The sequence below is a fragment of the Protobothrops mucrosquamatus genome, unplaced genomic scaffold (assembly GCF_001527695.2).
Source record: "Protobothrops mucrosquamatus isolate PMUCROS unplaced genomic scaffold, P.Mucros_1.0 scaffold1165, whole genome shotgun sequence".
NCBI classification, from domain to species: Eukaryota; Metazoa; Chordata; class Lepidosauria; order Squamata; family Viperidae; genus Protobothrops; species Protobothrops mucrosquamatus.
Window position 1 is genome coordinate 170,232 of NW_015387380.1, and position 18,069 is coordinate 188,300.

The window sequence follows — 18,069 nt, forward strand, 5'->3', positions numbered from 1 at the left end:
CAACCAGCAACAACCGAAAAGGCACGCAGGCCTTTTATACTGTCCTGAACCCAGACAGCGTCAGCCAATAGGAATCTGGGTGTTTTTGCGCCTTGTGCATGTGCACAAGGCTGGCGACAGCCAGTCTGGTTTTGGACAGCTTTTGGTCTGCTCAGGACCATTTGCAACATTTCTGAGCCTGCTGAATGCTTCAGCAGGCTCAGGACACAACAGTCCAACCTATCAAAAACAGTACCATAAAAAACAGAATAGGAGTACAAGTTAAAATAGGCAAAAAAAAAATGGTAAGAGAGCACCTGTTCACTCTAGACAAGGTCAAATCACCAGGACCAGATGGATTACACCCCAAATAAATAAAGTTTTTATTCTGAAGAAACTGGCAGATGTGATCTCAGAACCATTGAATTATATCTTTCAAAGATCCTCGAGCACCGGAGAACTACCAGAGGACTGGAAAAGAACTGATGTAGTTCCCATCTTCAAAAAAGAAAAAAAAAGATCCTGGACACTACAGAGCTACCAGTATATCAACATTCTGGAAAACATAATCAAGCAATGAATCTGCGAATATCTAGAGCAGTGATGGCAAACCTTTTAAAGACTGAGTGCCCAAAAACTGGCCCCGCCCCTGCTCTGCTCCATGCCCCGCCCCCGCTCTGCCCCCCCATCCCCCGCCCCACCTGCCCACAGGACCACTCACTGTTGTAGATCGGCCAGGCAAATGGGGTCGCTAGTGCTCATGCAGCGGCTAGCCCCCTCATGGCGGCACTAGCATGAGTGGGGGGAGTGCATGCACACATGTCTACACTCACCATCCATTGCTATGGCCCGGTGGCCAACAGACCACGGACCGGTACTGGGCCATGGCCCACAGGTTGGGGACCCCTGAGTTAGACAATTTCCAATAATGCCTTCATGTCCTTAATAAGGACAATGCCTTTGTGAGTTAGATATGATTGCCATAACATCCTTCAGAGATTCCTTCAGAGAATCATAGAACTAGAAGGGACATTGAAGGACCTTGGTATTAATCTCAGAAATTCATAAATATTTCCATAAACTATCTCTGTGATAGTTTTTGTTGCTGTTGTTTTATGTTCAAAAGCCTAACTGTTTTTAGAAAATGGTTGCCATAGTAGTGCAGTGTAAGTTCATGGCAGCATCAGGCAATCTTATGTCTAAACTCTGTTAAATTGGAAGTTTAATACATCATGGCTTTATTACTACTTTTTCCAATGTTCCTCTGTGTCTTGTGAACTTTTCTTTCCAAAATATAAAGCATTCGTATTATGCGTGGACACATGCACACATGTATAGAGAATATTACCTGCAGAGAAAGGCATGAATGCATCTCTTTTCACAAATTTTCCTTCAGAATCAAGAAAATGCTCAGGATAGAATTCATAGGGTTTCTCCCACTGAGACTCATCATGGAGCACTGATGATAGCAATGGAACAATTTGCATACCCTAAACATCAAAAGGGAAAAATCTATATTTAAAAGTGTGTCTATTTAATATATTACTATAAAAATAATTAAAATTTTAAAACAGCATTGGAAATGTATGATTTTTTAAATAATGAAAGGTAAATACTAGACAAGGAGAAACACAAAGTTTCAAAAACACTTTAAGGAAAAATAGGGAAACAGATTATCGGTGCTTAATAACTCCTATGTAAAATGGTTTATACTGTACTAAAAACATTGGAATCTGAATAATGCAGTGATTTTAGACTGATCACCTTGGGGATGAAGAAGCCTTTGAAAGTTATGTCCATGGTGGTTGCATGTGGCAAGTTGGTTGGAACAATATCTGCAAATCTTTGAATTTCATGAATTACTGCATTGGTGTAAGGCATTTTGGCTCGGTCTTCTGTCCCTGGCTGACGAACCCCAATCTCTTTTGCAATTTCTTCTTGGACCTTACCTGGGATGATAGATTATGTATCAAGATGACTCATTGCTTAAATTTTGTTTTAAATGAGAGTTTATGCAAAAATTTCAAATTGTGAAGGATAAAACATAAAGAATTGGTTGCACGGTGTTCGACTTAAAGCATTTATTTAGCAACTGTTTGAAGTTACGATGGCATTGAAAAAATTATGCATGACCAATCCTCACACTCTCGACCATCATAGCACCCCTGGGGTTATGAGATCAAAATCTAGGCACTTGGCAACCAGCATGTATTTATGATAGTTGCAGCTCCCTGTGGTCAAGTGATAATAATTTGTGAGCTTTCCAGCTGGCTTCTGACAAGCAGGGTCAATGTGGGAAGCCTGACTTGTTCAAGGACCACATGATTCAACTAACAATTGTGGTGATTCACTTAACTGCTGCAAAAAATATTTTAAAATTGGGTATGATTCAGTTAACAACTGCCTCGCTTAGCAATGGAAGTTCTGGTTCCAGTTGTTGTTGTAAGTTGATGACTATCTGTACATTAGAGAAACACAATATTTATCTCCGAAGAAAATAGATACAGAAAATGTTAGTGACAATTTTTAAAAATAATAAGGATAATATTTAAAAGTTTTAACTTTTTAAAAGTTAAATATTTAAATAGCTAAATACATTTGTAGTGCATACCTAATAACATAAAGCTTTGATTTTTTTGTTAGCATTTTGCCATCTTTTTCCTTGTTTATGAATATGAGATGGACTACTAATTGACTATTAGTTTACATTTTCAAACAACAGAAAGAATTAAATGTTGGGTGGAGCACATAGAGATGAGTCAAGATCATATCATGGTTGGAATATATTATTCTTCACAGAACAGTCCCTTCAGTTTTGGCTGATATTAAGATGTGATGTACTCTTCTTCTAAGAAATAGTAGAATGGGGTAATGAGAATATAAAATGAAGCATACATGTGTGAACTCTCAATGCAGAAATATCTTATACCTCTTCATATTCTCACATTGAGGAATTCCTTAATATCAACAGAGAGGACAATTTATTCTTACTTCCTATTTTCCCTTGTTCATCTAGTAATCTTTTAATTACTATTCTATTTTTGATTCAAAGCCAATAAAATGAAACATGCTTACTCTGGATTTCTGGGTACTTCATCATCAGGAGTATGGCCCAGCGCAGAGTGCTAGCAGTTGTTTCTGTACCAGCAGCAAATAAGTTGCCCGAAGTAGCTTTAAGATTTTCATTATGGAAATATCCATTAGTCATCTTCTTACTCTCCTGAGGTGTATTTAAAAAAGAGAAGTACTATCAAGGAAACACAATATATTTATACAACCTAAATTCCAGAAGACTAATAGGACACTTCTTCAGTGGACTATGTACTTTAGTGGAGTCCAGATTAGGGGGCATCATTTACCTTTTACAAAATGATAAAGGACTATTGAAGCTGTCATCCAAAAACAGTGAGAGATGTTGTACTTCTTTACAGGAAAGGAAATAAAAGAGTGAATGTCTAGAAAAGTCATCTATAAGTCAGGAATATTGGCGACTATACAGAGAAAAATATTGACATAGTGTATTGAACCTGCTATATATTAACTTCCTTCCTTTCTTTGTTTTTATTTAACCTTTTTCTCTAAAAGAAAAGCTTATAGAGTCTGATAAGACAGTCTGTGTCATCAGTCTAAAATGTATAATTGGCAAAAGGAAGAACAGAAGGAAGAAACGAAGGGCATCATTCCCAAAAAATTAGACCATAGAATTATCACTAGAGTGGAAAACACTGTCAGGAGAATGGGCTGCTGAGGAACTTTTCCCATGAAGGACTTCCCCCAAGATTGCGTGCTGAGGGGCAGGCAATTTTTTCTGTCCTGTCACTGAACAGCTGATTTTCCCACCAAAGCTGGCTATTTGGTGGCTTTGCTCCTTAGAAATGAATATGAGCAACTAGGAAGGACTTAAGAAGATTTTTGGATGATCGTGAATCTTTAAAGTAGAGAGATCTTGAAGATTGCAATCCTTGGTAGTGAGCGATTGGAAGTTTGGGTCCTTTACCACATTTTCCCTTCAGCTGTTCATTTGTTTTAAGCACACATTGGTTTTAATTGTACAGTTTTATTGTGCTGAGATAACCCAGGAGTAAACACAGTAAACAGTGGTCTATATTAAATGGTGGTTTATCTTACACTATCTACAATATCATACACCAGGAACAATATACATTCATGTGTTAATACAGCAGTCTCCAACACATAGCAGTTACAGCAGGAAAAGGAAGAGAGAGAACACAGCAGCAGAGCCTTTCTTTTATACAAAGCTCTTAAAGAGACACATACCCTGCTGAGTCATTCCCATCATTACATCTTACATTATATCAGTTAGTTAGCTTTTAAATCATTACCTTGACACTCCTCCCATTTAAAGCTAAACAGCTGTTAACCCAAATGCTTTTATATATTCTTGATGCTTGCCTGCATTTAAAGAACATTCCTTCTCTGTGTAAATCCTTGCGCAACTAACCGTGCTTTATACTGCAGTTCATTATTGTGTAAAACCTTCTTTTTATATACCCATTTACACCCCACAGCCTTTGTTCCTTCTGGTAATTTCATAAGGGTAAACACCTGATGCACATTCATAGACTCCATTTCTCTGTCCATAGCCTCCTTCCATTTATCCTGTTCTACTTGAGGCAATGATAACATCTCTTGGTAATTACGGATTCATACCTTACACTATACGCTCTAACTCCACTTGCCGAGAACTGATCAGGAGGTAAGCCTTTAGTATACATGGTAGTAGCAAGCATTCAAAATCAGGACATTATCATTATAGAATCAAAGTATCGTAGAATAAGAAGGGATCATAGTAACCATCTTTTCCAATTTTTGTAGCATGCAGGAATATCAATTAAACCATCTATGAAAGGTCACTTCAGTCTCTAAGAAAACCTCCAAAGACAGAGAACTCACAAGCTGCATAGATCATTCCACTATTGTGCATATCCCACCATCTTTTCCAATATTTAGATAGCTTCAACTTATACCTGAGGTTTCTAGTCCTAGCTTTGAAAAATATCTCTCATCTACCTTCTGTGTAACTTCTAATATGCCTGAATGCAGCTATCATATCTCTGTTAAATCTTTCTCTCTCCAAATTGAACATCCCAAGTTCCTTCACCCTATTCTCATAGGGTATGTCCTCACATTCCTGAATCGTCTTTGCTGTCCTCCTTTGAACTCTTTCTCTAGCTTATCATTAGCCTTTTGAAAATAAGGTGCCAGAATTGAACACACCATTCTTTCAGATGAATGTCCAGTCAGTGAGATAAAATTCCTAAAGATTTCATTAATTTCATTAAAAATCCTCCACTTGTCTCTGCCAGGCCTCCATAATAAATGCCAGGNTTCCTGAATCGTCTTTGCTGTCCTCCTTTGAACTCTTTCTCTAGCTTATCATTAGCCTTTTGAAAATAAGGTGCCAGAATTGAACACACCATTCTTTCAGATGAATGTCCAGTCAGTGAGATAAAATTCCTAAAGATTTCATTAATTTCATTAAAAATCCTCCACTTGTCTCTGCCAGGCCTCCATAATAAATGCCAGGCCAGTGGTTAAGTCCCAGATAACTGATGTTTTCCTACAACCAATCTGATATTAAAAAGCAGGACCTTTAGGTCTAATGCTTTGAAATCACATCTTAATGTTCTCAGTTAGACTATAGCCAGAAAAGAAGGGACACCAACCATTAGCCTCCCTGCTTCCCCTGCAACAGCCAATTTGCAGTCCTCCACCATCTCTCCCCCAGCCTGAAGATTTTAATATACAGTCCAGGCCAGCTCCAGCCCACACTCTCTGCTGTCTCCCTGATACCTGATTATACACAATAAAATTGTTATATAAAAAAATAAATCGATTGGTCCACTGAAGGCTTGATCAGAATAGGCTATATATTGATGATCTTTTTAATGCAAACAACAACAACTACATAGTAAACTGACTGTAATTGAAATGACTGTAGGCTCTGAAACAAATAATCAAGAAGGAATGATTAGAAAGGGCAAGAAATTTGGTTCCCCCTCCCATTGACACACACACATTTCTAAAGCAAAAATTTTCACCAACCACATGTAATTTACAAGTAGTCATATTAAAAAAAAAAGTTAAAAATAGCTTGTACTTCAAGGCATATATAAAATAATCCATTACCTCTCTTTGTCGAATAAGAAATGAATCAATAAAACTCCTCTGGTCATTTTCATCAAGTTTTTTGAGATATTCTATGAAGGTAGACTGTATGAAATCATGGAACTCCTTTCTGTTATTCATTACTCTTTTATGAAAACCCAAAAGGAAGCCCAGTGTGGGAAACATGTTATATAGCTGAAAGAATTATGAAGAAAAACATATTAAATACATTGAATACTCTGAATATAATTGTCAGACATCTGAAAGCATTTTAATGAAAATAATGTACCAAAATAAACTACAGTAATAAGCAAAAGCACATGATTAAGGAAGCTATACATAGTCAATATTTCAAATTTACTAAGGCCCAAATCCAATGGACTAAATCTCCATACAGTTATTGGGAGAAGAAGTGCTCATTTTCCAAAATACTTGTGAATGAGTTCCTCATGCTCACATCCTGTTGATTCCCAAAGAAGCAATGAGAATGATTAATCTAAGAAATTGATGCAAGTTCAAGTCAAGGAAACTATTTAGTACTTCTAGAGTTGTGAAGTAAAATGTGTTTGTGTGTGAGACAGGGAAGAGATTGAAGTGGCATTTCCAATAGAAGGCTGTCAACCCTACAATATGAGTGCATTCACAAGTAACATGGACTTTTGCTTATAGAAACAAGGGACAGTAAGTGATGTCACAGCAAAAAAAGTGATTTGTATACTTACATCAGATATTTCAATGCAACTATATAAAATTTGAATCATGATATCATGTTCATTTTATCATTTGAACACAATCTTGCTATGACAAGCAATATGCTTTGCTTAGCAACAAAGCACAAATGACACACATTTACTTACAGTATACTTCATGTATTTTTCTTCAAATGAAATATTAGATTACCGATATATTTGGGCTCCCTGAAAGCCGTATATTTTCACTGATTATATTCATAAGTCGTAGAAATGTAGCATCTTCATAGTCATAGCGCTTCCCAAATAGAATAGAAACAATGATATTGGAAACAGCAGCAGTCATAATTGTTGTGACCTCAAATGGTTTCCCTGGGTAACAAACAATAGATCAAAACAGAATTGTGAATGAATGCCAATGAATTTAGAGTCAAAATCAGCTTACATAAAGGGAGCATATCATAGAAACTACAGTCAGTGCTGATAAAATAGGAGGTATTTAGATTAAAGAACATGAACAACTACTTGAATGGAAACTGATTGTCACAGAGGCACAACTGAATTTTTATTGTTCATATATCAGTAAGGATTTCTTTGCAAATGAGGAAGTCCTTCAGGGTAAACTCTGGATATATCCTCATTAAATGATTGCAGTTTTAAATAGCAAATGACTGCCAGGTTTCAGAAATATTTCAGTTTGGATTATTGTAGGATATTGGATGAGAAATGCTGGGTTGCAATGTTTGGGATTTTTAATATGTTGGAGGTTGGCACAAGAGGCATGATGTCTTGGTGGAGTCTCTTTAGCCTACCTGGTTATGTTTGGTATACTCTGGTGATGTGCCAGTTTACCCTGAGTGAGACCTTGGCCCAATGTGCTGGACTTCAGGACTCAGATTCCCTTTCAGGCTGTTGGCCATGACTAGAGAGAGCTGTATTGGTTCTGTATTTGCTTCTGCTGATTGCCATCACTGGTGGGAGCTGCACCAGGATCACTCTGGAGGAAGCTTGCTGGATTATGCTTACTGCTGCTTTTCTATTTTGTGGTAGCAATGCAGCTGGCAGTTGGATGGGTGGTAGTAGAGACCTGGTTCTTGGTGATAGTCCTGAGTTTTTTGGGTGACAGCAGCAGTAACAGTAGGAGTGTTTTGCTTGTTGTTGTTGGTCAAAGGCTAGGGGGGCGGGTTTCTCCTGGGGTGGTGGGGGAGGTTATTTGTTAGGCAGCTGTGGTACACAGTCACAAGATAGCAACATTTGGCTTCCTGCTGGTAGTAGCATGACACCTACGCAGATTATGCTGAGGACTGGTGGCAGAGTTCCCTCTGCCATCAATTCCCTCCCTTCTTGAATGGAGGGCTTTTGCTTCTCTTTTTGAGGAATCAGAGCAGGATGATCTTGGGTGAATGAACTGAGGAAGATAAGTAGCCCTGGAGGGCTTGTTCTTGAAGGTTGCTGTGATCATTTTGTAGGAACCATCTTGTCTTCTTCATCACTGGGTGTGCAGAAAGGATGGTGTGATGACCATGCTGTGCTTCTGCCAGATTTTGTCTAAATTTTATCATCTGGTTGGCCTAGTTACTGTTGATAGGGTTGTGTTGTGGGCAAAGGATGACTCTTCCTGTGTAAGGCACTGATTCCTTCTGGGTAAAAACCAGGAGGCAATAATGGGAACTTTGTGTAATATAGATGTAATATCCTGGTGGAGTGGCTGGTGCATGGGTGGCTGACAGATAAACGGTAGTGTTTGTGTCACTGATGGGTGTTTAAGTGACCAGGGACCTAGATTACTCCTGTTCCCTCAGTTGTATGTATTTGGTTGAAAGATGTGGGGGTTTTATTTTTTATTAAATTTATTTGCCACCCATTTCATTTCAAAGTGACTCTGGGCAGGGATCCCTTGTTTGGAGAACTAGGAAGTCTGGGTTGGGGGATGTTGGGACTTGGGGGGATTAGGGATGGTTAGTATATCTCAGTGGTTACAGATATGAGGAGGTAAGATGGGAGGAAGGAGATAGGATGCTCTTGGAAAATTCTATCCAATCATCTTATGCCATCATAACTCCACTTTTATTGGAGCTCCCTAAACTCAGCCCTATTTCCTGAGCAGCAGACTTACAGATGCCCTGTTTTTGGCTACTGCTATTAAATGTCTAGTCAGTTTGTGATAAAGCCTCCCTCAAATTTAGTTTAATCATGGATAACAGGATTGATTGGATGGGGGAAAGCCTGATGTCCCCCTTCAGGGCTGAGCAGAGGAATTTGCAGATAAAATAGCTCAATTTGCTCTTACATCAACTTGTGAAGATGCCTAGGGAGTAGTCTTTGGTAACAGTTTGAACCTGAATTCCTCAAATTCAAAGTGGTCAGGGTCTTTATGACTTTTAACTCAGCCACGTGTTCATTCATGTCATTCCTGGGTGGCTAATGTTGGGGTGGAAATTAATCCACAGGTAGGTAAGACTTTGATATTGATAATGTATAGCCCAAATGAAGATAAAAGAGCATTTGAACAGAGACATAAGACAAGAACAGAAAATTATCGGAATAAAGATTAAAAAGGAATGTGGATGGCTTGGTATTAATTCTAGAAATCTCACTAGAGAGATTTGAGATTGGGAAAATTAAAGGACTTTGGTTTATTAGTAGGTCTCAAGATTAATAGCCAGAATAGTAAAATGCTGACAAAAAACCCAAAGAAAATCAGAAGATCAAATCAAATGAGGGAGAAAACTGGTTTTAAGTAATATTCAGGTATTAGTAAGACAAATATGACTTATTTTAAAATGGGAAAATGGAAAAATTGAAAACTGAACTGTTTGAGGGAATTTGTATGATAAAAATGAATGTTCTGATAATAATTACATTTTTGTTTCAGATAACCCTTGTTTTAACAACAGATTTACCATTTAAACATTCAGTACTCAGAGATAATATTTTATTGCATCTAAAAATTGTCAGATTGTTGAATGTAAATATACTGCTATTCTGGGTTGCAAAAGTTTAAACATACATGCCAATGGTTATCTCTTTGCTGCTATCCCATGCTCATGCCAATTATTGCAGCTCTCATATTGTGTACCAGGCCCATCCAACACATTTTATAATCCTGGGGGAGGGGGCTTCAAGGATTAATAATTTGGAAAATATGGAATGCTTTTTCCCTTTGTATTAGCTACCAGTTAGGTATGATGATGAATGGTGAGGGATGTTGTACATCACCAAGAGTCACTGTGTGTGCATTGAGCAGTCAAATATATCTATTTGGTTGGTAAATAAATAAATAAATAAATAAATAAATAAATAAATAAATAAATAAATAAATAAATAAATAAATAAATAAATAAATAAATAAATGCACCAATTCCAATTTGATCCTTATAACTGAGCTGCAGTTATCATACAGGAGAATTCAATATTTACAATTAAAACACAGTACTTTTGTTGGAGAATTCAATAGGGTATGAAATATATACCTAGATGTTTATGTTCTTTCAGAAACTGAAACATTATTATCCTTGATTCAAAGCAGGAAGGAGCAACAATTCCAGTTCACAACATGCTTCTATCTTTATATGTAGCATTTTACGCTAGTATTCCTCCCTTAATTACGGTATATAAATTATTAAGCCTAGAACTTTCATTTATAAGATATTGTTAGATTGTATAAAACTAGCTATTCAAGAATTTGGAATAAGAAACTATTTCTACTATGGACATTACCAGAAAAGATTTTGATATCCTGTCAGGTTACTAGGTAGACCAGACAGGAAACATGACCAGATGAGTTAATTCTATTTTATTGTAAGTTACATTAACAGAATTTTGCAAGTCTGAAAGTGCTTCTCTCCATCCATCACTTTTGCAGCCCAAAAAGCTAAGAAAGACCTTTTTTGAGCCTCTTTCCCTACCCACATTTCTAGTTGCCCTGTCTCTCAAGGTATTATTATTTCACACTCTATGTTTGTCCTGAAAGTTATTCAGTAAAGCATTAGGAAGAAATGAAAACCCACCTGCATAAGTCTTAATTGTTTTTGTCAAGACACTACACTCTTCAATGATTTTGTCTTCAATGGTCCTCCTACCCATTCCATAGTCCCGTAATGTGGATAATGTGAACCGTCGCATCACTTTCCAGTTCTCACCATGTGAAAAAACAAGTCCTGAAATGAAAAGGTAAAGACAAGAGGTCAAATTTAAAATCCATTTGTAATAGCAAAGCATCACCATTATAACACATATTATTTCTTTGAAGATATTTCCACAATTGTTAGATTAACAAAAATAAAAGATGTGAAAAGCAGCTTATTTCTTTTTTTAATATATATTTTTATTTTATTCAAAACAAAGTTAAAATACAAAACAAAACAAAATCTAAGAAGACAAAAAAACCCCAATAAAATACAAACCAATCAAAGCTTTAAAAAAAGATGCATCAAAGAAAAATCACATTATACACATACCCCTCTAGTTGGATATTGATTAATATATTACTTCAACATTAGTTCCCACCTCTTGCAAAACAGGCCCTCCCAAAATTTTTAAGCTACTAAATCTATTTGCAACTTATTGGCCTGTCTTCCATATGTTATATTAATGACAAAGCAGTTAATAGGAAGAACAATTATAGTGAAACAGAACAAAATTACAATTTCAAAACTCTCTGTTAACAAGTTGTTATTGTAATCAACTTGTGGAAAATTTACCACAGCATCTAATCTATCCCAAATCATCCCAAAAGTTATAAATAGATTGTCCTGGGTCAAATATCCATGTTTGTTTTTTAATACCATCTCTTGTCAATTGTTGTTTGATTAAATATAGCAGACTCAGTCTCCAGAGTAGATCTATCTTCTGATCAAAGTGCAAGCAGAAGCAGTTGCCAGTTAACTGTAATAAAGCCATTCAGTCTCCCTCCATCTTCACAGAGGAATTTATCTCTCTCCCTTCCAGTCAAAGCCACGATGTTAAAGAAATATACAGACTTAAATTTCAGAACAACAGATGAAAACCACTTTGCCTTTTCTCCAGCTTTGAGATTATCACTTTGATCTGGAACTGGACGAAAGTCCTTTTGTATATCTTTATCCAAAAATAAAGCTTCAGATGCTAACATTTTTTGGACAATCATTATAGTTTGCTCAAGCTTTTAAAAGAGAAATCCATCTAGAAGCTGCATATTTCCACACCTTCCTTTCTTAGATTTCAGACATTGTTCAGCCATTCACCTCCTCTCAAGATAGCTGCTGCATGGTAAGAGTTTCTTTTTTCTCTTTATTGACTATCTGCTAATTTCACTGCTAAAGCTGGTTCTTTGGCAGTGTTGTTTCCTGGTTTCAAATAGGAGCACTTAGGAATGACCCAAGACAACTTTTGGAGGATCATGGACCCAGTAGGGAAGGGGGGTCTTGAAGATTCCAATTCTCTCTGGAAGTGATCGAAAAGTCACTTGGTGTATACAATTTCCTGTCAAGTAGTTTCATTTTCTAAGCATGCCTGAGTATTAACTTTCTCTTTTTGATTTTATGTTTTTGCTTTAAGAATTGATTAGCAGTTGAATGCTGATTTATTTCAACCCCTTGCTGGACTTTAAATGCTTTCCCCCTTTTTTCTTTTTGACATACAGTATGTTGTTCTGGATAATCTCTGTCCCTTCTGTATGGAAAGCCCAGTGGTGAAGAGCTATCAGATTCTCACCACTGGATTCTGGTATTTTTTGAATTTGTAAAATACTTGGAGTTTATTTCTATTGAATTTTTCTATGACCTTGGATTGAGATATAGAGGAAAACATACTTTTTGTTCTTTGTTCCCTGACTAAATTTCACAAATTAAAATGGCTGAACAATGGAGAGCAGCTTGTTTCTATGGAATCGTTACATCAAACATTTATTGATCTCTCTCCAAGAGAACTGTTAAAGCAGTGGACATGAGCACTTGATTAACAAGATCTGAAGGTTAGCTAAAAGTGGTGAAGATTTATGCTGGTGAAAAAAACCTTAATTGTGGAGCTGAATGGAATTAATTCCCCATTTGGTTTTCAGGTAGGGCAAGCTACCTAAATCCTGAAAAGTTCCCTGGAGATTGAGGGCAGATTCCAGGAATCACCCCATACATCCCTGGACAGCTGGAGCTTTTGGAAAGATCACTGAAGCTGTGTTTGTGATCCCTTGTGGAGTGAACAGCTGAGAGGTAGAGTAACCATCTTGTCCTCCTGCTGGGGCATAACCCCATAAAGGACTCTAGGGCCAACACTCTAATTTCTAAGCATTTCTCTTTTTTGTTTAGTTTTATGTTATGTCTGACAGAGGCTTTCTTTTAGCACAGAGTTAATTTTTCTTCTTGGAATAAATCAGTAGTTTGGAAACTATTTTTGTTATGACTTTGGTAAGGAAGATAGAATTGTGGTAATAATTAGAAAAGAAATGTGAATGTTCAGGGACTATTTAATTGGGGATTGAAGTTGTGTGGATTGATAAATTTGAAAAATATTTTTTTTGGGATGGTTGGAGAATCTACTTTTGAAATTCTAAGTTTAGCTTCCTTTCTTTTATTTATTCTCTGTGAAAGTTATTCTTTTATTTTTCAATATGCAGAGTGGCTAAGGAAGATAAATGTAATTTGCTGCTTTTTGCATTTCTTTTTGAAATTTACATAGGTTGTCATTATTGAGCAGCTGTAATTTAGCTTTTGGTCAAGAGAGGGAGTTCTTGTCTTATTTTTTATTGGCAAATAAAGCTTTGTCTCTTTTTTAAAAATAATTTTAAGAAAAGGTTTTCTTGTTTCTTATTGCTTTTATAATAGTCCCAAGGAGAGAACAAAGATACCATATGGAAAATTTTATATTAAAGCAGTTTTTGAAGAATTCATAATTTGTTGTAAAAGTTATTGAATCTAGGATGCTAGATTTGAAACTTTAGGCAAAAAGAAAAAAAGAAAAAAAATTGGATTCCAAGATCGACAGGATTATTGGATATATAAACCAAACTAATGACAGAATGGACTCTTTGGAAACCAAAATTGAAATGAGAAATGTAGAATTAGAAAGAGAGTTGAGAAATATGGCCCTTTTGGAGCTCAGAGAAAAAAATTCTGTTTAAGACTTAAAAGAGTCTTAAGAGAAAGAAAAGGAAAAATTTCATTATTTGTGAAATTTGGAAGTGACATGCTTGCAAGAGACTGATACACAAAAGAGAGATATAAAATATTGAATTAACAAATCTTTAGGGGAAGAATTTACATCAGCAAATTCTAAAAAGACTAATGGAGTTGTTTTATATATTAAATCACAATTGAAACCATGTCCTTTGTTGAAAGATGATCAAGATAGATTAGTAGCTGCGGAAGTGAAAATCCAAGGAGTTAAATCTATAATAGTTGGACTTTATGTGCTGCATGATGAAAAAAACAAAATTTGAGTGGAAGCAAAAATGTTTTTGTCAGGTCAACAAGTGCTTAATGTGTCACTTTTTTCTGTGCTGGAAAGAGTTCCACTGGTTAATTTTTCTCACTGACAGGAAATTTCTCCTGATAGGTTGGTTCTCTCCTTGATTAGTTTCCATCCATTGCTTCTTGTCACTACCTTCAGGAAAATGTCACTGTGTAAGAAATTTTATGAACTGGAGTAGCCATAGCAACAAACCAGCCAATGAGAACTGTTTTTGATTAAGACACAGTATTGGCTGTGTGAGGCATGTGATCCAGTCTAGGTCTGGGCGTATCTTAGTCTTCTCTGTTTTTTTTTCTGATCTCCAAGTTCAGGGTTGTTGATGTTCCCCAGAGCTGAATGAAACTGTATGCAGGGCTTTTTTTCTCATAGAACGCCCAGAACAGAGTTCTGGCACCTTTTTTGGATGGAACCTTGTAGGGTAGGCAAGGTGGGTTGTATGATGTGTGTGAGTTCTGGTACCTTTTTTTTTTTTTTTTTTTTAGAAAAAAAGCACTGACTGTATGTATCATGTTTATATATATTTTATAGATAAAGTTTTTCTAAACCATGCCTCCTGCTCATTTTGAATGTGTGCTTATTTTTTGGGCTTATTTTTGCGCTGGAAAACTGTAAAACTCTTAACAGGTTATGTCCCAGCCAGCCCTTGCACACAGTTCAGACTGAAGAAAAAGATTGAGGCTCAACAGGGAGCTGTAATTAAGCTGAAGGACTGCCTGAATTAAGAAAGAAAAAGGCTGCTCAGCTGAAGGCTTGCAGGATGGCTGATTTAAAGGAGAGCTCTCTGCTTCAATTGGGATAAAAGAACTATCTTATTTGGGTTGCAAAAATGGAATGGCTAAGGAGCTCTGGGATATTGTGATTAATCCACCCCAGGGGCAATTAGCAGCTGCAGATCAACGGAGGCATAATAAGGCGCTGGCTTACATCATCTTAAGTGTGGAAGATGAACAAGAGAGCATAGAAGAGCATTTGCTCCACATGCAGAAACTATTTGTTGAATTAGAACAGTGGGGAATGCAGATTCCTGAATCTCAGAAGGTGCTGTTGGTACTAAATGGTCTTGATGAAACATGGACCATCGTTTTTGAATGCAGACCAGAACAGGAATTAAGTATGGAAGGACTTAAAGCCTGTTTGATTTCAGAAGAGCAGAAACGCCATTTTAGAAGACCCCAGGAGGAGAAATTCCTGAGGTGGGGGTCCAAGGAGCAGAGAGAGCAAAGCAGCAGACTGACTGTCTGCAGAAATTGGATTACATCTCAGCAGAGAATTCTCAAGAGGAAAGAACAGGAGAAAAAAAAATACTTCATCTGTGGGGCTGAAACTCATTTAAAGAAAAACTGTTTACAATGAAGAACAGCAAATGGACAAGCTGCAGTTACAAAAGTTAGCTATTGTAATAGCAGAGACAAATGGTTAATAGACAGTGGGGCTAGTCAAACAATTGTTAATAATTCTAAGTTGTTTTCCAGATTGGATTCAACTGGAGGAGATGCAGTGGCCTTAGCAAATGGCCAGAAGGCAAAAGTCATGGGGAAAGGCAGTGTGCTGATTCCATGTCTAGAGAAAAGTTTAATGATGTATTATATGTACGTGAAATGGAGCATAATTTACTAAGTGTCTCCAGTCTTGACAAACAAGGGTTTGAAACCACATTTTTAGATGGGAAATGTCTCATAAAAAGAAATGGGAGTGTATGTGCACAGAACATAAAACAGGATAATCTTTATGTGTTGCAGGCACAAAAGATTCAATGTGCCAAAACATTTGGTAATGTGACACAGCATGATTTATGCATTCATCTCTTGCACAGAAACCTTGGCTATGCCAGCTTCAGTGTTGCAAAGGATGCCAGAGTTTGCAGAGGAATTAACTTTAAAAGGGTGTAAGACATACTTAGACTGTGCAGTATGTAAATCATCGAAAGGTATTTCCAGCAAGCAAGAAGAGCATAAGGCAGAAAACAAGAGTTCTAGAGCTGATAATGCAGATTTAGTAGGACCAATGCAAGCCAGCTTGGGAGGAGCCAGATATGTGCTTGTTGGATCGCGCAGGCAGTAAGACACGAGTCGAGTGACAGTCAGCTCTCGGTTTATTGGCAAGGCATAAAGTAAATCCGGACTGGCATCTGGGCCAGGGGAGCCCTCTTTTATGGGATTCCCCTGGCTTGTAATCACACAATTCCATTGGCTGGTAAGACCCCGTTGCTAGTTAGCCAACCAGCAACGGGCATGAAACNATAGTCCTTCAGATATGTGGGAGGCCGATGCCCTCGCGTTGATCGGCGGGGAACTGTGTGACTCGGTTCAGCTCTTGCCTCGGTACTCTTCCCTCTGCGTGGTTGTCCTTGGGCCGCTGCAATGGGTCTCGCTTCTCGAGGTGGTTGACTGACGGGTGGAACCAATGGCCAATACTCGTCCCCGCCGTTGTCTCTGGCCACGCCCGTGTTGTCGGCCACGCTTCCTTGGCGTAACCCAGCGACCCCGATTCGGCCCCTCAGTTGATCAAGGTGGCGCCGCCAAACCCGGTTGTCCTCCATGCAAACTTCGTAGGATCTGGGCCCGGCGATAGAGATGATGGTCGCTTTCACCCACTTCGGCTCCCCCGCGTGATTAAGGGCATACACTAAATCCCCCTCCGTAAAACCCCGAGTTACCTTTCTGGATTCCGGTGGCATGTCTGTTTGGTACCTGGGATGGAGGCGATCCAGGGGTGACCTCAGTCGGCGACCCATCAACATCTCCGCTGGGCTCCGGCCGGTGGCGGCGCAGGGTGTGTTGTGCTGCGCCAGGAGGAACTGTTCGAGCGTTTCTCGCCGTGCGCTGGCCCCCATTCTGGTGAGCGCTTCCTTGGTGAGCCTCACTATCCGTTCTGCCCGTCCGTTGCTCTGAGGGTTGTAGGGCGCGATCAGCGTGTGACGGATGCCCAAGTTCGCCAGGAACTCTTCCATGTCCTTCGCGGTTAGTTGTGGCCTGTTATCGGACACCAGGACGTCTGGTAATCCGTGGGTCGCAAACAGTCCGTCCAGGGCCTTGATGGTAGCACTCGTTGTGGTGGACGGCATGGGGATCACCTCCAACCACTTCGAGTAGGCATCCACCGTTATTAAATAAGATCGGCACTCCACGGGGCCGGCAAAGTCAACGTGGAGACGGGACCACGGTGCTTGTGGGATCTCCCACTCCAATGGGGTTGCTTTCGGTGGGGATGAGTGGGATTCCTGGCAAGGCTCACAGGTGGCTACCCACTCCTGTATGTCCTTGTCCAGCTGTGGCCACCACAAATAGCTCCGAGCCAGCGCTTTCATACGCACGATTCCCGGGTGCCCCACGTGTAAGGTATTAATCACCTTTTTCCATAGGGCTTGTGGGATCACGACTCTTTCCCCCCATAGTACACAACCCTTACACACAGAGAGTTCCATTCTTTTGGCAAAGAACGGCTTGGAGTCCTCTTCTTCCGCCTCCTGCGGCCACCCCCTCAACACCCAGTTCAAAACCCTTCCCAACAGTTTGTCTTTCTTGGTGTGCTCTGCGACATCTCTCGAGGTGACCGGGCTGGAGGAGTCGACATCCACCAGGAGCACGGTGGCAAACGGTGCTGGGTCGGCGATGTGGCCGGGTGTTGGGCATCGGCTGAGAGTGTCTGCATGGCTGATGCTGGCCCCGGGTTTGTGGATCAACTCGTAGTCGTACCCCACGAGGAATATCGACCAACGGATCAATCTGGGTGACAGGAATTGGGGAGTCTGTTTGTCCCCCGCCAGCAGTCCCAGTAGAGGCTTGTGGTCCGTGATGACCCGGAAATGCCTTCCATATAGGTACTC

The 18,069-nt window shown here is 38.9% G+C and overlaps 1 protein-coding gene across 1 annotated transcript in view; it reads right to left on the reverse strand.

Moving 5' to 3' along the window:
* Positions 1 to 18,069, reverse strand: part of LOC107291683 (cytochrome P450 2K6-like) — a 29,749-nt gene that overhangs the window by 2,115 nt on the left and 9,565 nt on the right. Inside the window, exons 3-8 of the mRNA XM_015820704.1 lie at positions 10,808 to 10,957; positions 7,009 to 7,169; positions 6,130 to 6,303; positions 3,055 to 3,199; positions 1,744 to 1,928; positions 1,328 to 1,469 (exon numbers count right to left, since the gene is read on the reverse strand). Coding sequence (XP_015676190.1) covers positions 1,328 to 1,469; positions 1,744 to 1,928; positions 3,055 to 3,199; positions 6,130 to 6,303; positions 7,009 to 7,169; positions 10,808 to 10,957 — 957 coding nt within the window. The remainder of the gene's footprint in view (positions 1 to 1,327; positions 1,470 to 1,743; positions 1,929 to 3,054; positions 3,200 to 6,129; positions 6,304 to 7,008; positions 7,170 to 10,807; positions 10,958 to 18,069) is intronic.